The sequence below is a fragment of the Lithobates pipiens genome, unplaced genomic scaffold (genome assembly GCF_037356315.1).
Source record: "Lithobates pipiens isolate NorthernLeopardFrog02 unplaced genomic scaffold, aLitPip1_a1.2 Scaffold_22, whole genome shotgun sequence".
In the NCBI taxonomy this organism is placed as follows: Eukaryota; Metazoa; Chordata; class Amphibia; order Anura; family Ranidae; genus Lithobates; species Lithobates pipiens.
Genome location: NW_027507784.1, coordinates 331,486,118 through 331,512,150, shown reverse-complemented (window position 1 = coordinate 331,512,150; position 26,033 = coordinate 331,486,118). Strand labels below are relative to the sequence as shown.

The 26,033-nt window shown below is 44.6% G+C and overlaps 1 protein-coding gene across 1 annotated transcript in view; it reads left to right on the top strand.

Moving 5' to 3' along the window:
- The window catches only part of TNS1 (tensin 1), a gene marked incomplete in the record, with an annotated part of 696,726 nt that overhangs the window by 493,457 nt on the left and 177,236 nt on the right, over positions 1 to 26,033 (top strand). The window contains 5 exon segments of the mRNA XM_077449641.1: positions 4,073 to 4,156; positions 9,513 to 9,625; positions 12,625 to 12,685; positions 19,325 to 19,400; positions 22,234 to 22,363. Coding sequence (XP_077305767.1) covers positions 4,073 to 4,156; positions 9,513 to 9,625; positions 12,625 to 12,685; positions 19,325 to 19,400; positions 22,234 to 22,363 — 464 coding nt within the window.

The window sequence follows — 26,033 nt, the reverse complement described above, 5'->3', positions numbered from 1 at the left end:
TTCGTTAATCTGACAGAACACCGCTGCTTTTAAAATTCGACATCTAAACATTCAGACGGAGTTCTAAATCCTGTATTTCATTAAATCAACTCTGTTAAAAATAAGTGTAAAATGCGAAACTCCGGTGGGTGTAACAAGATGTCCTCTTGCCCCCTTTCCACTCTATCCTTACTGTGGGTGAGTGCAGGGTGTAGCAAGATGGCAGCAATGGAACGTCACTTCCGGTACGCATTCTGACAGGTCGCCTAATCTGACGGAAACACTGGCGCCTCCCGGCCCTTTAAGAGGTTTTACAACGCTGGGAGGCGCTGCCCAACATAACGTGACCGCTGTCGCGGCAGACGCGTGGTTAGAAAATACTGTGTTGCGGGAAGCTGTGGTGGGTGTAACAAGATGTCCGCTTGCCCCCCTTTTCACTCTATCCTTACTGTGGGTGAGTGCGGGGTGTAGCAAGATGGCGGCAATGGAACGTCACTTCCGGTACACATTCTGACGGGTCGCCTAATCTGACGGAAACACTGGCGCCTCCCGGCCCTTTAAGAGGTTTTACGACGCCGGGAGGCGCGGCTTAACATAATGTGACCGCGTTCGCGTGGTTCTAAAATACTGTGTGGTGGGTGTAACAAGACGTCCGCTTGCCCCCCTTTTCACTCTATCCTTACTGTGGAGGAGTGCGGGGTGTAGCAAGATGGCGGCGAGGGAACGCCACTTCCGGCACGTGTTCTGACGGGTCACCTAATCTGATGGAAAAACTGGCGCCTCCCGGTGTCTTGTCATACAACGTCCTTCATCCGATAGTGTCCGCTGCGTATTGCGCATGCGCAGTACACAGCAACACAGATTTTCCAAAAATTGCCGAGGATGAACGGCGCCTGCGCCATGAGTCCAGGTTCTATCCCCACTATCCAAGTGGACATAGAGTAGGAATATAAAAGAGCCGAGCGCAGCGAGGCCGAGCCTGAAGCGTGGCGAGAGCGAAGCTCGCCCGCGAGGGGCTCTCTAATATTCACAACCCTATGTCCGCTTGGATGGTGGGGCTAACGCCTCCACTCACGGCGCAGGCGCCGTTCAGCTTCGGAGATTTTACGAAGCTTCGTCTGCATGCGCAGTACGGGGCGGACACTATTTGATGGCCGGACACTATACGGCAGAACACCATACGGCAGAACACCATACGGCAGAACACCATACGGCAGAACACCATACGGCAGAACACCATACGGCAGAACACCATACGGCAGAACACCGGCCCTTTAAGAGGTTTTACGACGCCGGGAGGCACGGCTTAACATAACGGGACCGCTGTCGCGGCGGACGCGTGGTTAGAAAATACTGTGTTGCGGTGCCTGTGTTGTGAGCGCGCACAGGTGTATAGGCAGCAATTCACACAAATCTGCAGCCCCCTCAGCACTAAGGACCAGGCGCCGAGATGCCGCATATTTGCGTACAGCCGGCGCTAGGGGGTTAAAGGGAAGAAATTTGTGTATTTTCATTGGTCGGTATCTTGATTCATTAATACCAAGTTTAGCTTGAAGTCATTTTTTGAGATGGCGCACATTTTTACAAGCTTGTGTTTCCACGTTTTTAGTATAGAATTAGAAATACTTGTTTGTAGATTAGCCACTAGAGGGCGATCATAGTGAGATAAAATAACACACACTGGGTTTGATTTATTAAAACTGTGCAAAATCTTTTGTAGCTGTGCATGATAACCAATCGGCTTCTGACTTCAGCTTGTTCAGTGAAGCTTTGACAATAAAACCTGGAAGCTGATTGGTTACTATGCCGAGCTGCACCAGATTTTGCACTCCCCAGTTTTAGTAAATCAACATAAATCTTCGACCCCCCCCCCAGCTCAAATCCTCTCTCTCCACACATGCCCCCCCCTGCACAAAAAACTTCCCCCACTTAGCACAAATCCGCTACACCTCAAATTTTCCCTCAGAGCACAAATCTTCTCCCTCCACTCCATATACCCCTCTCATAGTGCTAATACCCCCCTGCCCCCCAAATCATCCCTACTAGCAAAAATCCCCCCTCCAAAAAAAATCAAGCATCAACCTGCATGTTCCCCCTAAGACTAAATCCCCCCCAATAAAAATACACCCCCCTGCTGAAATTCCCCCTCCTAGCACAAATCTTTGCCTCCCCCATCTCCCCCAGCTCCAATTTTCTTTCTCCACACATGCCCTCAGCACAAACCCCCAACCCCCCCCCCCCCCCCCCCCGCCCCGGAAACAAATTTTTTTTCCCTCGCCTAGCATAAATACTCTACCCCTCACATTTCCCCTCAGAGCACAAATCTTCTCCCTCCACTCCAAATCCCCCCCTCGTATCGCAAATACCCCCCGATCATCCCTGCTAGCATACACCACCCCCCCCAAAAAAAAAATCATGCATCAACCTGGATGTTTCCCCTAAACATAAATCTCCCCTCCTCCCAGTAAAAATGCACCCCCCCTGCTGAAATTCTCCCTACTGGCACAAACCTTTGCAAATCTTGGCAAACCCCCCTCCACAAAAAAAACTTCCCCCACCTAGCACAAATCCTCTACCCCTCACATTTCCCCTCAGAGCACAAATCTCCCTCTACTCCAAATCTCCCCCCCCCCCCCGATCATCCCTATTAGCATACACCCCCGCCCAAAAAAATCAAGCATCAACCTGGATGTTCCCCCTAAACATAAATCTCCCCTCCCCCCAGTAAAAATCCACCCCCCTGCTGAAATTCCCCCTCCTGGCACAAATCTTTGCTTCCCCCATCCCCCCAGCTTATATCCTCTGTCTCACACATGCTGCCAGAACATACCACCCCTGCTGAAATTCTCCCTACTGGCACAAACCATTGCAAATCTTGGCAACCCCCCCCCCCCCCCCCCCCACACACACACACACACACACAAAAAAAACTTCCCCCCACCAGCACAAATCCTCTACCCCTCACATTTCCCCTCAGAGCACAAATCTCCTCCCTCCACTCCAAATCCCCCCTCGTAATGCAAATACCCCCCCAATCATCCCTACTAGCATAAATTCCCACCCCCCCCAAAAAAAAATCAAGCCTCAACCTGCATGTTCCCCCTAAGCATAAATCTCCCCTCCTCACAGTATAAATCCACTCCCCTGGTGAAATCCCCTCTCCTGGGACAAAATCCCCCCCCCATCTCCCCCAGATCAAATCCTCTCTCTCCACACATGCCCCCAGAACATACCCCCCCCCCCTCAAAAAAACTTCCCCCACCTAGCACAAATCATCTACCCCTCAAATTTCCCCTCAGAGCACAAATCTTCTCCCTCCACTCCAAACACCCCCCTCATAGCGCAAATACCCCCCCCCCCCCACACACAAATCATCTCTACTAGCATAAATCCCTTTCCTACTATATTACCTTTTCTGGCACAAACCTCCCAAATCCCCCCCCCCCCACCTAAAACAAATCCCCCTTCATCCATCCCCCCAAATCACTGCTCCAACACACCTCCCCAAATTTCCTCTGCCAAAACAATTCTTAAACCCTGCCCCCCCCCCCTCATATGATAACACAGTGCCCGGGGCAGCCTTCCCTCCTGCCCACCCCTTGTCCCGGCCCTGCTTAAAGTGACCCTCATCACCAGATCATCCATTAGGTCTCCCCGGTATATTATGTGTGCAGGTAACATATTTTCCCTTCTATAGACCTCCAAACACCCCTCCCCCCCCCGACACTACTGCTGGGTGCCACCATTATGGTTGTGATGTCAGCAGCCCCCCGATCATGTGACCCCAGCATGACTTCCATAGTATTCTCTTCAGGATGATCGTTATGCTTACAGTGCTGTGTAGCAAAATAGAGAGTTTAGCCACCATTCATCAAACCTGCCGGAGCACTTAAGGCATGCTAAACTGACATACAGCATTGATTGAGGGGCCACTTTAGCATGCCATACGTGTTTTTGAAAATTGATGAATCGAGGTCTTTGTTTTTATGTGAAATGCCAACCTGCACTTAGCATAATAGTTCTCCAATCCTGGAAGGTTCCCCCCCCCCCCCCATGTGAAATCACTTTTAATTTTCTCTTTCTTTCTCCACAGTGCAGATCAGGCTCTGGACAGGTTTGCAATGAGGCGCTTCTATGAAGACAAGGTTCTTCCGGTCGCACAGCCGTCTCAGAAGCGGTCAGTACTTCTGTGCTTAGAAGGAGCAAAATGTTCATCCTTTGTCCCCTCTCCTAGGGGTGTCGATCACACTGCTAGTGCCAGATCTTTTCTCTTTGATGCACATACGCTATATTGTCAAAAGTATTGGGACACCTGTCTTTACACTCACATGTACTTTAACGGCATCCCCAGTCTTAGTCTGTAGGGTGAGTTGGCCCACGCTTTGCATCTATAACAGCTTCAACTCCTCTGGGAAGGCCGTCCACAAGGTTTAGGAGGGTGTCTATGGGAATGTTTGACCATTCTTCCAGAAGCGTATTTGTGAGGTCACACGCTGATGTTGGATGAGAAGGCCTGGCTCGCAGTCTCCACTCTAATTCATCCCAAAGTTGTTCTATCGGGTTGCGGTCAGGACTCTGTGCAGGCCAGTCAAGTTCCTCCACCCCAAACTCTCTCATCCATGTCTTTATGGACCTTGCTTTATGCACTGGTTGCGCAGCCATGTTGGAAGAGGAAGGGGTCGTCCCCAAACTGTTCCCACAAAGTTGGGAGCATGAAATTGTCCAAAATGTCTTGGTATGCTGATGCCTTAAGAGTTCCCTTCACTGGAACTAAGGGGCCAAACCCAACCCCTGAACAACAACCCCACACCATAATCCCCCCTCCACCAAATGATTGGGACCAGTGCACAAAGCAAGGTCCAAGCTCTCATCCGTGTCTTTATAGACCTTGCTTTATGAACTGGTCCCAATCATTTGGTGGAGGGGGATTATGGTGTGGGGGGGGGGGGTTGTACTTCAGGGGGTTGGGCTTGGTCTCCTTAGTTCCAGTGAAGGGAACTCTTAAGGCGTCGGCACACCAAGACATTTTGGACAATTTCATGCTCCCAAATGTGTGGGAACAGTTTGGGGACGGTCCCTTCCTGTTCCAACATGACTGCACAACCAGTGCACAAAGCAAGGTCCATAAAGACATGGATGAGCGAGTTTGGGGTGGAGGAACTTGACTGGCCTGCACAGAGTCCTGACCTTCGGGATTAATTAAAGCAGAGACTGCGTGCCAGGCCCTCTCGTCCAACATCAGTGCCTGACCTCACAAATGCGCTTCTGGAGGAATGGTCAAGCATTCCCATAGACACCCTCCTAAACCTTGTGGACGGCCTTCCCAGAAGAGTCATGGATGAGCGAGTTTGGGGTGGAGGAACTTGACTTGGACAATGGATTAAAACATACATCTCAATGCCTGGTACCAATTTATAAAGAAGACAGAAGTTCAAGTTCCTTCTGCTGACACAATTATCTTTTGTTGTAGTGCTGTATAAAAAGGGGGGGGGGGGGGTGACACCATCACTGCGCTGCACTCCAAAAGAAGGAGGAACTGCATTGCAATTCTTTGTTATGTAATTAGCAAATGTAAAAAGCTGATGGGACATGGATACATTGTTGTCATGAACTGATCACAGTCCTATCTAAAACATGCAAACACTTTACAAAGACTGCAATTCCCTTTAAATCTTGTTTGTGATGTGTGATTAAACATGGCCAGAAGAGGGCAGCGTTCTATAAAAGTTTTCCTATAATCCTTGTTCTCAGCCGAAATGCGCCGAAACCTGTATTGTTGGATAAATCAATATTTCAAAGTGAAGGCCTGCAGTCCTCTAGATTACATCTCAGTAATATAATCAGTAAATTATACAGTTGTGCTCATAAGTTTACATACCCTGGCAGAATTTCTGATTTCTTGGCCGTTTTTCAGAGAATGCAGACTTTTGATCGGGGTGATTTGGGTAGTTTCTGTTGTCATTATGATTAAAAATGAGAAAACAAAGTTGATAAAAGGTGACCCCCGAGCAGATAGAAGAAAAAAGAAAACCACAACTGAATACAGCTCTGTATTTGTGAATAGATCTTTATCTCCTTCCCACCAAGCTCCATTGCGTCCCCTTTAATAGTCTTTACGCCCCCCCCCCCCAGGGGGACGGGAAGGACCGGCCAATCTGTGATTGGGCTGTAACGGTGGTCAGATGATCAGGAACCGGTCCTGCCACCTCTCGATCATTAGTAGAGACGGAGAGCTTGGAGCGCACACTCTCAGCACAGCAAGCTCCGCCTCCCATTGGCGCATATGTGTGAGTGTTAAAGCCCGCCCCCTGTTTGTCACTGCACCATATGCGTTACGTGGGAGACAAAGAAGTTAAGGAGCAAGCGGCGTACGTGACCTGGCTAGACATGTGCAATTTGTTTTTAATTCATTTTTTTTTTACAAAATTCAACCAATTTTTTAATTCGGAAATATTGGCATTAATGAAAACCCATTTAACGGATTTTTCCAAAAATGAAAATTCGGAAATTCAAAAATCCCCCAAAAAAAAATCTGAAATTCAAAAATCTGGAAATTCGAAATGCGAAAATCCGGAAATTCAAAATTCGAAAATCCGAAAATAAGAATGAAAATTAAAAAGCACAAAAATCCGAAAATAAGAACAAAAATCCAAAAACCCCAAAAAATTCTAAATAATAACAAACTAATAATAATAATAATAATAACTATTACTAACTATTAAATTATAGGCATTTCCTTTCAAATTTGGCTGTTAACATAACAAATACGAATTTATCTGAAGTTACAAATTATCCGAAATAATGAGTGCCGCATCTAAACGAATAGAATGTAAAATATTTATAAAAACGTTCTATTATTATTTGTTACGTTCCATTCGTTTAGGTGCGGCATTTGTCATTTTCGGATAATTCGCAACTTTGGATAAATTCGTATTTGTTACGTTCACTAACAGCCAAACTTGAAAGGAAATTCCAATACCTATAATGTAATAATTAATTGTTATTATTTCGGATTTCCAAATTGTGTGAGTATTAAAGCCCGCCCCCTCTTTGTTGCCGCACAATATGCGTTACGTGGGAGACAAAGAAGTTAAGGAGCAAGCGGTGTACATGACCTGGCTAGACATGTGCAATTTGTTTTTAATTCATTGTTTGATGAAATTCGACTAATTTCTTAATTCGGAAATATTGGTATTAATGAAAACTAATTTAACGGATTTTTCCAAAAACTAAAATTCGGAAATTCAAAAATCCAAAAAAATCTTAAATGCGAAAATCCGGAAATTCAAAAGTCGAAAATCCGGAAATTCAAAAGTCGAAAATCCGGAAATTCAAAAGTCGAAAATCCGGAAATCCAAAAGTCGAAAATCCGGAAATCCAAAAGTCGAAAATCCGGAAATTCAAAAGTCGTAAAATCCGGAAATTCAAAAGTCGTAAAATCCGGAAATTCAAAAGTCGTAAAATCCGGAAATTCAAAAGTCGTAAAATCAGGAAATTCAAAAGTCGTAAAATCAGGAAATTCAAAAGTCGTAAAATCAGGAAATTCAAAAGTCGAAAATCCGGAAATTCAAAATTCGAAAATTTGAAATTCCGAAAATAAGAAAGAAAATTCAAAAGAACAAAAATCCGAAAATAAGAGCAAAAATCCAAAACCCCAAAAAATTCTAAATAACAAACTAATAATAATAATAACTATTACTAACTATTAAATTATAGGTATTGGAATTTCCTTTCTAATCTGGCTGTTAGTGAACATAACAAATACAAATTTATATCAAGTTACAAATTATCCAAAATAATAAATGCCTCCTCTAAACAAATAGAATGTAAAATATTAATAAAAACTTTATATTATTATTTGTTACGTTCCATTCGTTTAGATGCGGCATTTGTTATTTTAGATAATTCGCAACTTTGGATAAATTTGTATTCGTTATGTTCACTAACAGCCAAACTTAAAAGGAAATTCCAATACTTATAATGTAATAATTAATTGTTATTATTTCGGATTTCCGAATTGTGAATTTTCAGATTTTGGATTTTGCAATTTTTGAATTTTCAAAATTTCAAATTTTCGAATCATCGGGTTTTCGAATTTCATTCATAACTAATGACCCAAATAAAAACGAAACAAAAAAGAATAAAACAAAACACATTTTTCGGCAGTGAACATGCCTAGACCTGGCATCAGCTTCTTGCATTTCTCTACAGCAGAGCTCAGGCTGGGGGAGGGAGAAGCAGCACAGTGAGTTGTGCTGCAGTGCAAGGAGCAGACCCCAGTGACAAAGATGTAAGCTTATCAGTCTGCTGCTTCTCTTTTCACTGTCCAATCACAAGCTGGGAGGGGGCGCAAGACCTATAAGACCCCTTTCACACTGGGGCGTTTTTCAGGCGTTTTTCAAGCGCTTTAGCGTTAAAAAAAGCGCCTGTAAAGTGCTTGAAAGAAGCCTCATCTGCAGTCCCAATTTGAAATGTCAGCGCCCGAAAAACGCTCGTAAAGCGCCGCTTAAATTAGCAGCACTTTACCAGCGTTTTTTGAGCGTTAATTGGGCGCTTTTAACCCCTGCTAGTGGCCAAATAAAGGGTTAAAAGCGCCCACAAAACGCTGCTGCCAATAGTGTTTTTCAGGCGTTTTTCGGGCGTTTTACAAGCGCTTCCCATTGATTTCAATGGGAAGGGGCGTTTTTAGGAGCGTTGTTTTCACCGCTCCAAAAGCGCTGCAAAGAAGCTGCTTGCAGGACTTTTTTTTGACGCTCTGCCAGCGCAGCGCCTCAGTGTGAAAGCACAGATGCAGCTTCTTTCAGGCGCTTTTTTTAACGCTAACGCGCCTGAAAGATGCCCCAGTGTGAAAGGGATCTTGGTGTGAAAGCACTCGGGCTTTTACATTGGGATTGCAGTTGCAGCTTCTTTCAGGCGCTTTTTTTAACGCTAAAGCGCATGAAAAACGCCTGAAAAACGCCCCAGTGTGAAAGGGGTCTAAGTGTTACTGAACTGCAGCAGAGAAAAAAAAAATACGGTCTGTGCTGTACAGCGAAACTGTGGAAATTTCAAGAACTGGATGGACAAATCTACAATAGTTCCCATATTCAAATTTTACCTGTGACCAGAGAACGAATAGCGGGTGCCGCTCAAGGCTCTAGCTGGGTCCTCTCCTGGGAGCGTTGGCAAGGACCGAGCTCACCCCAGCTCTAATGATACAACAGACAAATAAAAAGGTCCTATGCATTGCACATCACTGCAAGACCCCACGGATATGGGAAAGGACAGCCTCAGCCCGGGCTCCGCTAATGCGTTTCGTCATGCCCCCGAGCTTAATCCTGGGGATCATAATTAAGCTCTGGGGGTGGAGTGAAACACGTTAGACGGAGTCCGGTCTGAGGCTTTCACATGTCTGCGGGGTCTTGCAGTGATGTGCGATGCATAGGACCTTTTTTTTTGTCTGTTGTTTAAATGTTTACCTGTCGAGCCCTGTGGATTTAGCCAGCATCTTGTGTCGCACTGACGTGGTTTGTCTTCCTTTCCGGTCTCCTCAGGTATATCCATTATTTCAGCGGCTTGCTGTCCGGTGCCATTAAGATGAATAACAAGCCCTTGTTCCTCCACCACGTCATCATGCACGGCATTCCGAACTTCGAGTCCAAAGGAGGTAAGTCACGTCGTCCACCAAGAACAAACGTCTCCATCCTAATCCTCTCTGTATATCTCCAACCAGAAACCTTTTTATTAGAACCCCCTAGACCAGGCTTTCTCAACCTTTTAGCCCTAGAGGAAGCCCCAAAATAATGTTCAGGTCTAGAGGAACCCTTCTAAAACCAATTCATTAGGGGTCATTCATTAGGGGTCAATAGGAACAATGTTCCTTATACTGGTGGTCAATAGGAAGAATGTTCCCCGTAAAATGGTGCTCAGAATGCCACCCTTAGGCTGGGTTCACACCGCTGCGGGGGGAGATCCGGATGTGATTCGCACCGCAAATCACATCCGATCTCCGTAGCGATGCGAGTTCAGCCATACAGATAGTATGGCTGAATTCGCATCGCTTCCGCAGCAAACTCGCACGGGACCCTTTTTTTGGTCCGCAACAGAATCGGATCGCATGGGGGTTCACACCATGCGATCCGATTCCTGTGCGAGTCGGCAGATCGCACTGCGATATGCGGACGGATCTGGGGGTGTCATTAACATATCATTGACACTCCCAGCCGTCCGCATAGGGCAGTGTGAACTGCCGGTGTAGTGTCACATTTTGCTGCCTATCACAGGATGCTGCGGAAGTGACGTTGCCGCCAGAAATTGCGTACTGCGCATGCGCGATGCGTTCCAAACACTCGCGCCGTGCGTTCCAACATAGTTTCGGCAATACAGTTAAGCGAAACCATCACATAATGTTACGGAAGTGATGTTACACACAACACAAACACTGGGCCGTGCATTACTACACTAATACTTCCCTTGTTACCTAGTAGGTTTTGCATTGCTGGGACTTGTAGTGCCTATCCTGAGCTACATGCTTCAATGTTCAGTGTCATCCTTATCCCCAAGCTTCAATGTTCAGTGTCCTCATCCTTATCCCCGAGCTTCAATGTTCAGTGTCCTCATCCTTATCCCCGAGCTTCAATGTTCAGTGTCCTCATCCCTATCCCCATGCTTCAATGTTCAGTGTCCTCATCCTTACCCCCGAGCTTCAATGTTCAGTGTCCTCATCCCTATCCCCGAGCTTCAATGTTCAGTGTCCTCATCCCTATCCCCGAGCTTCAATGTTCAGTGTCCTCATCCCTATCCCCGAGCTTCAATGTTCAGTGTCCTCATCCCTATCCCCCTGCTTCAATGTTCAGTGTGCTTCAATGTTCAGTGTACTCATCCTTATCCCCGTGCTTCAATGTTCAGTGTCCTCATCCTTATCCCCGAGCTTCAATGTTCAGTGTCCTCATCCCTATCCGCAAGCTTGAATGTTCAGTGTCCTCATCCTTATCCCCCTGCTTCCATGAGGACACTGAACATTGAAGCATGGGGATAAGGATGAGGACACTGAACATTGAAGCAGGGGGATAGGGATGAGGACACTGAACATTGAAGCTCGGGGATAAGGATGAGGACACTGAACATTGAAGCATGGGGATAGGGATGAGGACACTGAACATTGAAGCTCGGGGATAAGGATGAGGACACTGAACATTGAAGCTCGGGGATAAGGATGAGGACACTGAACATTGAAGCTCGGGGATAAGGATGAGGACACTGAACATTGAAGCTCGGGGATAGGGATGAGGACACTGAACATTGAAGCTCGGGGATAAGGATGACACTGAACATTGAAGCATGGGGATAAGGATGAGGACACTAAACATTGAAGCATGTAGCTCAGGATAGGCACTACAAGTCCCAGCAATGCAAAACCTACTAGGTAACAAGGGAAGTATTAGTGTTGTAACGTACGGCCCAGTGTTTGTGTTGTGTGTAACATCACTTCCGTAACATTATGTGATGGTTTCGCTTAACTGTATTGCCGAAACTATGTTGGAACGCACGGCGCGAGTGTTTGGAACGCATCGCGCATGCGCAGTACGCAATTTCTGGCGGCAACGTCACTTCCGCAGCATCCTGTGATAGGCAGCAAAATGTGACAGTACACCGGCGGGAGTAATGCGATGCGGGAAAACGCCGCGGATTTGCGGCGTTCCCGCATCGCAGTGGTGTGAATCCGGCCTTAAAGGCAGCTAAAAAGATATTTGGTGTCATGCTGCTGGCTCTGCTAAGGGATGTTGAACCCTGAACTCTGTAGGCACCAGCAAAAAGGTGGTTCATCAGCCACAGCTCAAGGAACCCCTAGCAACCTCTGGAGGAACCCTGGTTGGGAATGGCTGCCCTAGATGATACCATAGGTGTGCCCAGCCCTTTACACTAGGGTGTGTATGTATGGGTATGGTCCGTTGACATGGATTGAAAACTTGGCTACAAGGGGCGAGTTGAGAGCAGGGCTGTCTTGCCGAGCGGGCACACCTGGGCACATGGGCATTTTTTACTGACAAAACATTCAAAATTTACGGGCGGAGCAGATTTTATTTTTTTTATTTTATTTTTTTACTGTCAACCTGAGAAATTACGGAACTCCTACTGAAAACTAACACAGTGAATATTTGAACAGTATAAACCTGATATGGAAACACTGACAATACCTAGAACAAAGTCATTTGCTTGATTTACACTTAAAACACAGCAATAAATGATCAGCCCCTGATATTTACTGGCAGTTGTATTAAAAAAAAAAAATCACAGATTTTTACAAACTGTCAGTAAATTTACTGGCGGTTGGCAAACCCTGCTGTGCGCCTCGGCTCTGGAGCCACACCACCAAGTACTATCGACCCCAGTCATGAAAATACCACATTATGGCCACTAGATGGAGCCAATAATATTGGGAAGTAATATATTTGTTGGACGGATTACTGGGATTATTCACTTGAGAAATTCGCAGAACAATTTTTTTTTTTTTTTATATATAAACCGCGTGGGCAAAATATTTTCTTTCTTTGTATCTAGTCATGCAAGTTGTTTAAGCATTCAAGGCTTTGCGCTGAGGAGCTGACAATCGAAATATCAAAGTCCGGTGATCTCTCACCTTGTCTTCTCTGCCACCCCCCGCAGGTTGTCGCCCGTTTCTGAAGATCTATCAATCTATGCAGCCTGTCTATACGTCTGGAATATAGTAAGATTTTATTCTTTTCATAAGTGTATGAGTGAAAGGAGGCGGGGGTGGGGGATGGTGTGGGCTGGGGGGGGAGGGGGGGTGTGTGTAGAGGCACGGTCGAAGTAGAAATCGAATTTGGCCTTTAATTTTGAACAGATATAAGCAAACATTTCATTAGGCCCCTTGGGACGGCAAAGTCGCATGACAAGTCGCCTACTCCATGACTTCCAATGAGTGCCGTTCATATCTGTGCAACTTCAAAGTAGTCCCGGCACTACTTTTGGTCCAACTTTGATGCGACTTGAGGTCCATAGATTACACAGGCATTGCTTCAAGTCACATAAAAAAAAAAAAATCTTGGTAAAATTACGCGACTTTCGGGTCGCAAAAGTGTGAAAGGGGGCCTAAGGGGGAGCTTCCAGGTTTTTTTGTGTAAGCTTAACCACTTAAGGGCAGAGCCTCTTTTTTTAGATGTGCTGTTTACAAGTTAAAAACATTTTTTTTGCTACAAAATTACTTAGAACCCCCAAACATTATAATTTTTTTTTTTATAACACCCTAGAGAATAAAATGGCAGTCATTGCAATACTTTCTGTCACACCGTATTTGCGCAGCAGTATTACAAGCGCACTTTTTTTGGGGGGAAAAAAAAATTCACTTTTTTGAATTAAAAAATAAGACAACAGTAAAGTTATCCCAATATTTTTTCTTTATATTGTGAAAGATAATGTTACGTCGAGTAAATTGATACCCAACATGTCACGCTTCAAAAGTGCGCCCCGCTCGTGGAATGGCGACAAACTTTTACCCTTAAAAATCTCCATAGGCCAAGGCTTAAAAAATTCTACAGATTGCATGTTTTGAGTTACAGAGGGGATCTAGGGCTAGAATTATTGCTCTCGCTCTACCGATCGCGGCGATACTTCACATGATTGGTTTGAATACCGTTTTCATATGCGGGCGTTACTCAGGTATGTGTTGGCTTCTGCACGCAAGCTCGGCGGGACGTGGCACGGTTTAACTTTTTTTTTTTTTTCTTATTTATTTTACCTTTTTTTTTTTTTTTTATTTTTTTTTTTTTTTCAAAATTTTAATTTCATTTAAATTTAATAATAAAAAAATTTAATTTTTATTCCTATTACAAGATTACAACATCCCATGTAATAGAAAAAAAGCATTACAGGACCTCTGAAATATGAGATCTGGAGGTGAAAAAGACCTCACATCTTGTATTTACACTAAAATGCGATAAAAAAATAAATAAATTACATTAAAAAAAATTATTTAAAAAAATGGCCCTTTAAGAGCTATGGGCAGAAGTGACGTTTTGACGGGGCTTCCGCCCTGCAACTTCCTAGAGACGGGTGGGGGGGCCATCTTCCCTTCACTAGTCTTCATGCCCAGGTAGCAGAAGGACCGAATCGTCTCCACCATTGCCAACGGCTATGGTGAGCGGCTGAGGGCACCGGAGCACGGTGGGAGGGGAGGGCCCTCTCCCGCCATAGATAAAAGTGATCTTGCGGCGAATCCGCCGCAGAGACCACTTTTATCTTGTAGCGGACCGCCGGCCGACCACATGAATACCGGGGTTATGGCAGCTGGCTGCTGCCATAACAGCGATCTCTGTCCTCAAAACGAAGGAAGTATATTGGCGTTCGGCGGTCCAGAAGTGGTTAAGTGAACAAGCTGAAGCTAGAAGTTGATTGGCTCCCAGGCACAGCTGCTCCAGTTTTAGTAAATCTTCCTCCAAGGTGTATGTGCAGCCAAAATGTTTCTTTATAGTTCTGGATAGAGTGGGGGGGAGATTACAACCCCTGCCAGGTTTTTACTGCTATCAGGGACTTTTTTTTTGGAGTGATTTCCCCTCACTTCCGGTCATGGTGACGATGGTTTCTCCAAGCAGGAAGTGAAGGACTATCTGTATCGAGGACATAATCAAAAGTTCCCTAGAGGTAGGTTTTCTCGGTGAGTTATAAAGCATTGTAGAGGGAAGGATTCTCAGCGCCCACAGGAGTGGTGGCCAAGGGTCATCTCTTTTGATCGTGTTGGGACTTGGGTATGCAAGCAGGAAAATGCCAAAAACAGAAAGTAAAAAAGTTCAGATTTTAATGTTGTTCAGGTAATTGTGTCATAAAAGCCAACACGTTTCACCCCCCTTCATCAGGGCTTGGTACTGTGGACCAAGTGTGTGCTATACTAATAAAACTTGGAGGATCCGGAGGGGTGATTAGTCTGATGATCGCATAAGATGCTTTTTAGGCTTTTACCACTTGCTGACCAACCGGCGTCATTTTACTGTGGCAGGTCGGGACAATCCTGCGAACTGTTGTAGCTATACGTCGCCTCGCGGGATCGGGATAGCAGGTGCACACGCTGCACAGCGGGGGTGCTGGTGCTCATGGTCGCCGGTTGCGATGACCGACACCCACGAGCGATTGCGAGCACGAGAGATAGAACAGGGACGTGTGTGTGTGTAAACACGCAAATCCGTGTTCTGTTCTGTGAGGAGTGACAGATCGTGTGTTGCTATTAGATAGGAATCACGACTCGTCACTTCCTCTAGTCAGTCCCCTGAATGAATGAATGAATGAAATACTTGTATAGCGTACAATGCGAACTGAATCGCCTCTAGGCGCTGTGGCCTCCCCTCCCCCCTACAGTTAGAAACACGCACTAGGGAACACATTTAACCCCTTGATCGCCCCCCCAGTGTTAACTCCTTCACTGCCAGTGACATTTTTACAGTAATCAGTGCATTTTTATAACACTGATCGCTGTATAAATGCCAATGGTCCCAAAAACGTGTCAAAATTGTCCGATGTGCCCGCCATAATGTCGCAGCCCTGATAAAAAAAAAAAATACAGATCGCTGTCATTACTAGTAAAAAAATAAATAATAAAAATGCTATAAATCTAACCCCTATTTTGTTGACGCTATAACTTTTGCGCAAACCAATCAACATGCGTTTATTGGGATTTTTTTTTTTTTCTTACAAAAAATATGTAGGAATAAACAAAAAAAATTTCAGCCTAAACTAGGAAAAAATTTGTTTTAAAATAAAAAAATGGGGATATTTATTATAGCAAAAAGTACAAAATATATATATATATATATATATATATATATATATTTTTTTTAATTGTCGCTTTTTTTTTTTTTTGTTTATAGCGCAAAAAATAAAAACCGCAGAGGCAATCAAATACCACCAAAAGAAATCTCTATTTGTGGGGAAAAAAGGATGTCAATTTTGTTAGGGTACAATGTCGCACAACCGCGCAATTGTCAGTTAAAGTGACGCAGTGCCAAATCGTAAAAAAAAAAAAAAAATGGGCTGGTCATCCAGCATAATATGATGTTCTTTTATTAGGGATGCATCTCTACCAATTTTTTTTTTTTTTATGAGCACTGTTACTTTTTTTTTTTTTAAGCACTTGCCAGTACCAATACCAGCCGGTGTTCTGGCAGATAGTGTCCTGCCATCATATAGTGTCCGCCCCATACTGCGCATGCGCAGTACGGAGCAGACGAAGCTTCGGAAAATCTCCGAAGATGAACGGTGCCTGCGCCGTGAGTGGAGGTGGTAGCCCCACCCTCCAAGTGGACATAGGGTTGGGAAAATTAGAGGGCCCCTTGCGGGCGAGCTTCGCTCGCCACGCTTCGGGCTCGCTGCGCTCGGCTCTTTTATGTTCCAACTCTATGTCCACTTGGATGGTGGGGATAGAACCTGGACTCGCGGCGTTCATCTTCGGGTATTTTCGGAATCTGTGTGAGCTGTGTACTGCGCATGCACAGTACACAGCGGACACTATCCGATGGGGGACCTTATATGGTAGGACACCGGCAACTGTTTTGTTTACACTTCAGCTGTCATCAGCAATGGTGCAAAGCATCGAAGAGTTGTGTGTGTGTGTGTGTGTATGTATATGTATATGTGTGCATATATATATATATATATATATATATATATATATATATATATATATATATATATATATATATATATATATATATATAATATTATGTATATGTGTGTGTGTGTATATATATATATATTAGTGCAGGTGGGTCTTAACGTCCATATACTATACTTGTCGCTGTCTTGTCCTTGGAATTCTCCATTGGCACCTTCAGAACTGTGGCCAAGCTGTCTCCAGTAGTCACAGTCAATTATTTATGACTGGTATCCAGAAATCAGTTCACATCTCTGCATGAAATTATTTTTAGCTGGCGTAAAGTTTTTTTTTTTTTTTTTAACAGGAAAGTGACAACTTGTTTTGTTGCCACTAGAGGGCGGTAGACACACTTCTACCTTGTACAATGTTCTGCTAATATCCTCTATGGCAGGGGTAGGCAATCTGGGGCCCTCCAGCTGTTGCAGAACTACAAGTCCCATCATGCCTCTGGGAGTAATTGTAACCGCCAGCCTTGCAATGCCTCATGGGAAATGTAGTTCCACGACAGCTGGAGGACTCCAGGTTGCCTGCCCTTGCTGTATGGGGGTCCTGTCCTCTTTCTGTCAGGTGTCACGATCAAAATCTAATGAATGATTTCCTTATGTTTTATTGTCCCCAACTGTGTATTTTCCTCATTCCCAACCTAGACTGATCCCTCCACTTTCTTATTTATTTTTCAGCGTTCTATTTTTAGCTTTCAATACTTTATTTAGTTTCGTAACGTTCAGCCTTCTTGCTGGTTCCCACATATTTGGTTTGTTTACAGCATTCGAACATTCTTTCCCACGCCCCACCCCCCTTTCACTTCCTGCTGCTTTCCTCTCCCTCTGCGTCCCCTGCGACCTCCAGCCTAGGAGGTGTCCTAAGTAAACGCATCTAGCGTCCCATCAGCCATCTTGTCTTGTTCTTGAAATTTTCCACAACCAGTCATCGGGTCTTCTGTGTTTCAGCATGCTGTAGAATATCAGCAGCAGTCAGAAAAAAAAAAACTTTGTAAAGATTTCCTTCCATATCCTGTCCTGGAGACACAACAGGAAGTGAGTGGGATGCTTTCCAAAGTGAGAAAAATTTCCTTTTTTAAATAGTTGTTACCCAAACAGGGGGGGGGGGGGGGGGGGCAAGAAAATGTTTGCCCAGGGCCCAATCAATATTAAAGACGGCCCTGGTGGAAGCTTTCCCCTTACTTTCTTTTCTAGTGAACTGTACTGTAAATGTTGGGTTTCCTCTGTTTTAGGGACAGTGGTGTCTTGCTTTGCATCTTTTAAGGTTCTTTGCAGTAAAAGCAAGGAAGCACAAGAACCTCTGTAGTGTATTGATGTTTGCTTTACTAAACAAACATGCTGTCCCTACACAAACTGAGTAAACATTTTAGGAAAACAATACATGACCTACAGAGTATTACAAAATACGCATACAATATACGCATGCCCAAAACTCTCCATCCTTCCCAGAAAATTATTAAGGACATTGTATGCGTTAAGTATACTAAACAGCTATTTGACTTGGGTTTTTCTGGTAATGTAGTCTTCTTACTGCTCCTTCCTACTCACAGATCTTCCAGTCCTACTCCTTTGTCTTGAGCACACACGCAAGTCCTTATTCCCCTCTCCCTACTTCCTTTAGCATCACTTCCTGTCCCAAGCTCACAAACCAGTCCAACAAGTTCATTAACATATGAATAGGGGAAGCCTAGCTTCCAAAAACAACGTATGTAACTAAAACGTTCTTCCATATCTGTCTATGCTATAAAAAAATCACCAAAATAGCCACAGAAACACAAGTGGTCATGGGACAAAGAGAGGGGTAAACCTCCCAAGCAGGAAAACGGCAATAAAAACCTGAATTGAACTTGAAGCGCCACACCACTGCTAAGCGGTACAGATACAACTTTATTCCAAGTCAGGAGTACAATCAAAAACGTAGCTATATTTTGGGGGTTCCAGTGTCCCCTTCATCAGGGCTAGGGGGTGCTTGGTCCCCCGAAACGCATTGGCTACTTTTAATGGAATAAAGTTGTATCTGGATCTCTTGGCATGGTGTGGCACTTCAATTTCAATTCTCGTTGCTTTACACTACAAGCCAAGGAGAGTGTGGAGACCCTCTGGAGTGTAGAAGATGCCTGACCAGGAACTAGATTGTTTACACCAACATCAATGCTTTAAGATAAAAATATCGGGGTCCATCGCTAGTTTTCCACTTTCCTCAGCAATAAAAACCTGACAGAGGGCCTAACCCCTTGCTATAGAACTGAGAGGATGCCTGCGCTCAAGGGGCATAAGCACACATTAATGCTCAAAATTCGCAATGAATCCAATGCACACCGCTATGCACCCTTTGATACGTCTAACAAACGTTTGCATAAAACGTTTGCATACATGCTGTATGATGCATAAATTGCATCATACAGCATGTTTAATCTGGCCAATTGCATCAAAGTGATCCTTCTCCAGCCATAGAATATTATATGTAAGCTACAGTATTTTATTATTTAAGCACAGACATGCTTCCATTTCCATAGTGCAGGCTAGTGACCAGACCTGGATCTGGCGCTCTCTGCAGCTCAGTTTATTTCTATTGGCACTACATTTCCATCATTGTATGCTACGAATAGGTGGGCATTTTGCACAGTAGAGTAGGGATTGACCAGATAAGGATCACATTGGATTGTGTTACATTGTAACAGAATTTTTCTGTCCTCTTCAGCAACGTGCAGGGAGACAGCCAGACCAGCATCTGCATCACCATAGAACCGGGGCTGCTACTGAAGGGCGACATCCTGGTAAGATGATAATCTATTTTCTCCGTCTTCACATTTTGATACAATTCGATATTTAGCGAGCTTGTTAAAGATCTTAAAAAAAAATGAGTGGCTTTAAAATAGTTGTGGTTTCGGCCAAACTGGAACTGGAAATCCTAACCAGACTCCATAAAGTTGTATTACAAAACAGCAAATGCTACAAAATTGTGCATAATGAGGTGATGGGACAAAGAAACACACTGAGATACTTCCTGTAAAAATTATACTGGAAATACTAAGAAATGGTGGGTCCTGGTAGCATTAACACAAAGATATTGGCCGTTTGCTAAGATATGGTGGGTATACTAAGATATGGTGGGTCCTGGTAGCATTAACACAAAGATATTGGCCGTATACTAAGATATGGTGGGTATACTAAGATATGGTGGGTCCTGGTAGCATTAACACAAAGATATTGGCCGTATACTAAGATATGGTGGGTATACTAAGATATGGTGGGTCCTGGTAGCATTAACACAAAGATATTGGCCGTATACTAAGATATGGTGGGTCCCGGTAGCATTAACACAAAGATATTGGCCGTATACTAAGATATGGTGGGTATACTAAGATATGGTGGGTCCTGGTAGCATTAACACAAAGATATTGGCCGTATACTAAGATATGGTGGGTATACTAAGATATGGTGGGTCCTGGTAGCATTAACACAAAGATATTGGCCGTATACTAAGATATGGTGGGTCCTGGTAGCATTAACACAAAGGTATGGATGGCTTACTAAGATATGTTGGGTCATGGTAGCACTAATATTAAGGTATATTTCGAAAACAAAGATATGGTGAGTTCTGGTAGTACTAACACAAAGATATGGGCTGATTACAAAGATATGGTGGCTCCCGGTAGCACTAATGCTAAGGAATGGGTGGAAAACTAAGATCTGATGCATCCTGGTAGCACTAACACAAAGATATGGGTCACAAACTAAGATATGTTAGATCCTGTTATCACTAATGCTAAGATATGGGTCACATATTAAGATATGGTGGGTCCTGGTAGCACTAACACGAAGATATGGGTGGATTACCAAGATATGGTAGCTCCTGGGAACGCTAATGCTAAGGTAGGGGTGGAATACTAATCTATGATGGGTCCTGGTAGCACTATTAAGCATATATGGGTGGATTACTAAAATATGGTGGGTCCTGGTAGCAATAATGCTAAGGTATCGGTGGAAAACTAACATATGGTGGATTCTGGTAGCACTAATTCTAGGATATGGGTTGAAAACTACGTTGAAAACTGTTTTGGTGAATCCTGGTAGCACTAACACGAAGATATAGGTGCTTTACTAAGATATGTTGGGTCCTCCTGGTAGCACTAATGCTAAGATATGGGTGGCCTACGAATATATGGTGGGCCCTGGTAGCATTAACACAAAGATATTGGCTGTATACTAAGATATGGTGGGTCCTGGTAGCATTAACATGAAGGTATGGATGGCTTACTAAGATACAGTATGTTGGGTCCTGGTAGCAATAATATTAAGGTATATTTTGAAAACCAGGATATGGTGGGTTCTGGTAGTACTAACACAAAGATATGGGCTGATTACAAAGATATGGGGGCTTGCGGTAGCACTAATGCTAAGGTATGGGTGGAAAACTAAGATTTGATGCATCCTGGTAGCACTAACACAAAGATATGGGTCAAAAACTAAGATCTGGTAGATCCTGGTAGCACTAATGCTAAGGTATGGGTCACATATTAAGATATGGTGGGTCCTGGTAGCACTAACACGAATATATGGGTGGATTACTAAGATATGGTAGGTCCTGGGAACGCTAATGCTAAGGTATGGGTGGAATACTAATCTATGATAGGTCCTGGTAGCACTATTAAGCATATATGGGTGGATTACTAAAATATGGTGGGTCCTGGTAGCAATAATGCTAAGGTGTTGGTGGAAAACTAAGATATGGTGGATTCTGGTAGCACTAATTCTAGGGTATGGGTTTAAAATTATGTTTTGGTGGATCCTGGTAGCACTAACACGAATATATAGGTGCATTACTAAGATATGTTGGGTCCTCCTGGTAGCACTAATGCTAAGATATGGGTGGACTACAAAGATATGGTGGGCCCTGGTAGCACTAACACGAAGATATGAGTAGAATATTAAGACCTGGTGGGTTCTAGTAGCACTAACATGAGGATATGGGTGGAATACTAAAATATGGTGGGTCCTGGTAGCAGTAACACGAAGATATGGGTACAAAACTAAGCTACGGTAGGTTCTGGTAGCACTAACACAAAGATATGGGTAGAATACGAAGATATGTTATGTTATGGTAGCACTAACACAAAAATATGGGTAGGTACTAGATACTGGTAGCACTAATGCTAAGGTATGATTGTAAATACTAAAAATGGGAAGTTCTGGTAGCACTAACACAAAGATATGGATAGGTCCTGATAGCACTGAGTGTCAGCAAACAGTAGAAGCAGATACTGTATATGGCATAAGCCATTGGAGCGGCCATTGTTCCCTTTCTCCTAGAAGCCTTTTGGAAATCCAAACCACCAAATTTGTCAGATATGCTTTGAATCTAAAATCCCGAAATCCAGGATCAGCTCTAGTTTCTAGAAACCAATGAGCTTCTTCCTTTCGTATTCCTGGTGTGTCATGGGAGCAGGAAAGGTAGACTCTACGTGGTTCCTATAAGGGGACACTTCACACACTCTCCATTCTCAGTCCCCGAGTATCTGAAGACATTGTTTTCATACAGGATACTCCCAGTGCGTATTGAGCATCCTTAGGAAACCTTTAAATGTGTCCCTATTCTTGTTTCTACAGCTGAAGTGTTACCACAAGAAGTTTCGCAGCCCGACGCGAGATGTCATATTTCGGGTGCAGTTTCACACGTGTGCCATCCATGATCTTGGGATTGTGTTTGGAAAAGAAGATTTGGATGAAGCCTTTAAAGGTAGAGTCAGTTTAATAGGTTAGGGTTTGACTTTAGTACCTCCTGAAACCTTTGCAAGTGTATGTAAGACAAAGGACGTGTTGGTAGACCACTGGACCCAAGACTAGCCTGTCCATATACTCCCCTAGCCTGTCCATATACTCCCCTAGCCTGTCCATATACTCCCCTAGCCTGTCCATATACTCCCCTAGCCTGTCCATATACTCCCCTAGCCTGTCCATATACTGCCCTAGCCTGCCCCTATACTGCCCTAGCCTGCCCCTATACTGCCCTAGCCTGCCCCTATACTGCCCTAGCCTGCCCCATATGCTGCCCTATCCTGCCCCATATGCTGCCCTATCCTGCCCCATATGCTGCCCTAGCCTGCCCCATATGCTGCCCTAGCCTGCCCCATATGCTGCCCTAGCCTGCCACATATGCTGCCCTAGCCTGCCCCATATGCTGCCCTAGCCTGCCCCATATGCTGCCCTAGCCTGCCCCATATGCTGCCCTAGCCTGCCCCATATGCTGCTCTAGCCTGCCCCTATACTGCCCTAGCCTGCCCCTATACTGCATTAGCCTATCTATATACTGCTCTACCCTGCCCCTATACTGCCCTAGCCTTTCCCTATACTGCCCTTGCCTGCTCTTGCAGAGGGCAACTGCACTTTTCAAAGTGCACATCCTATTTGCCTTTAATAAATCAATCCCTTAACTGGCTGCCGCCCGCCCACCATCCAATGACGGCATCCCAGAACGCCCGCTTTTGCTAGGACGTGGCACGACCCCGATCTCTGTAAAGAGCCGCGTTCGCGGCTGTTTAACCATGTGATCGGCTGTGTCCAATCACAGCCAGTCACATGTAAACAAGGAAGTGGCGGTAATCGGCGCTCCTCGCCTCAAACTGACAGAGGGTGGGGAGAGGCGAGCCGATCAGCAGCATCTCCTTACAGGGGGTCATCTAGGGATGTAATCAGGGCACTGATTACAATATTGCAATACAGTGTCAACAATCAGTGCCCACCAATGCCACCAATCAGTGCCCATTAACGATGCCAGTCAGTGCTGCCCATCAGTACCGCCTATCTCTGTTGCCTATCAGTGCCCACCAGTGGCACCAATCAATGCCCATTAGCGATGCCAATCAGTGCCACCTATCAGCGCCCACCAGTGCCACCTATCAGCGCCCACCAGTGCCACCTATCAGCGCCCACCAGTGCCACCTATCAGCGCCCACCAGTGCCGCCTATTAGTGCCCATCAGTGCCACCTAACAGTGCCACCTAATCAGTGCTCATCAATGCCCATAAGTGCGGCCTATTAGTGCCTCCTCATCAGTGCCACCTCATCAATGCCCACCAGTTCAGCACATATCAGTGAAGGCGAAAAAATTACTTAGTTACAAAGTCCACTGACAGAAAAAAAGTAAACATTTTTTTTTTATTTTTTTTATAAATTTTTGGTCTTTTTTTTTTTTTTGTAAAAAATTAAAAACCCAGCAGTGATTAAATACCACCAAAAGAACGCTCTATTTGTGTGAAGAAAATGATGTAAAATGTGTTTGGGTACAGTGTAGCACGACCGCGCAATTGTCGTTCAAAGTGTGAGAGCGCTGAAAGCTGAAAATTGTCCTGGGCAGGAAGGGGGTGGAAGTGCCCGGTAGGCAAGTGGTTAATGCCCAAAATTAAGAACACTTCTATAACGGGGATTTGAAAAAATGTATCGACTACTAACGCTTCATCTGAACAACGCATGCGGAAAATGGAATGCACAGCTCCTCTGACCCTCTGGTGGAGCCTCACTTAGATGAATGCCCCCCCCCCCACCCCCCGTCTCTCTAATAGCACCATACAATGAGAAAAGCGATCTGTGTATTAGGTGCTGACATGAAAATCGGCTTCCGTCCTTTTTACTTTAGTCATTTAGCACCTGTCCCTGTGACACGGATCGGGCTGAACACGATGCCGTCAGCCGGGCGACCTTTGACCTGCAACCAATATTAGCTCTGAAGTTGCATTGAGCAGCGATGATCCATCGCTCTCCCCCAGGACCTCACGTGAGAGGCCCGTCCCTTCCAAGTTTAATGCTTCATCCATACCGGACGGACGGCAGAGATGCTGATTGCTCCCCCGATGCCGGTCTGACTGCTGAGTCTACATGTAGCTGCCGGAGCTGATGCAGAAATATCAATAATGGTGCAGACAGTGGTGCAGCGGATGGAGGAGGCACCTCTGAAACAGCATCATCATAATCTGTGTATTGGCTGCAATGTCAAAGCTGGTGCAAAGAAAAAAAAAATTATTTATATATATATATATATATATATATATATATATATATATATATATATAAAATCTAAAATTATATGTATAGATATATAATCGGTTCCTCTTTATATATACTGTATGCTTAACCCTCTATATATGGGCGGTCTTCTATAAATAAGGGGCACATATACAGTGTGTGTGTATATATATATATATATATATATATATATATATATATATATATATATACACTATATTGTCCAAAGTATTGGGACGCCTGCCTTTACACATACATGAATTTTAATGACATCCCAGTCTTAGTCCATAGGGTTCAATATTGAGTTGGCTCCGCCCTTTGCAGCTATAACAGCTTCAACTCTTCTGGGAAGGCCGTCCACAAGGTTTAGGAGTGTGTCTATGGGAATGTTTGATCATTCTTCCAGAAGCGCATTTGTGAGGTCAGGCACTCATGTGGACGAGAAGGCCTGGCTTACGTTCTCCACTCTAAATCATCCCAAAGGTGTTCTATCGGGTTGAGGTCAGGACTCTGTGCAGGCCACTCAAGTTCCTCCACCTCAAACTCGCTCATCCATGTCTTTATGGCCCTTGCTTTGTGCACTGGTCCAAATCATTTGGTGGAGGGGGGATTATGGTGTGGGGGGTTGTTTTTCAGGGGTTGGGTTTGGCCCCTTATTTCCAGTGAAGGGAACTCTTAAGGTGGTTGGTAAACCCTTACAGACCACTTTTGACTACAGGTAAGCCTATAATAAGCCTTACCTGTAGGTACCGTGGATATCTCCTATACCTGCATGGATTACTAGATATCCACTGTATGAGCATGTGTCGACAACATCCGCACATGTGCACTGAAGAAACGGACCGAGCGTGCTGTTTCTTCAGCTGATGTGCTGTTACCGACGGCTCTTGTGCGGGAGTGACGTCATCGCGGCTCCAGCCATTCACAGCACCAGAGCCGGTGCTACCCGGAAATAACTCTGGGAGACATGTCACCGGCTAGAGCAGTGTGCTGGGGCTGCTGCGGGGGGCTTCACTCTAAGGTAATTATTTCATAATGAGCTAGTATGCTATGCATGCTACTAGCTCATTATGCTTTTGTCTTGCATTTTTTTTTTTTTATTTGGGGGGGGGGTTTGTGGATTTACAACCACTTTAAGACATCAGCATACCAAGACATTTTGGACAATTTCAGTTCGGGGATGGTTCCTTCCTGTTCCAACATGACTGCACACCAGTGCACAAAGCAAAGTCCATAAAGACGTGGATGAGCGAGTTTGGGGTGGAGGAACTTGGCCTGCACAGAGTCCTGATCTCAACACGATAGAACACCTTTGGGTTGAATTAGAGGCTGCAAGGCAGGACTTCTTGTCCAACATCAGTGCCTTGCCTCTAGAAGGATGGTCAAAC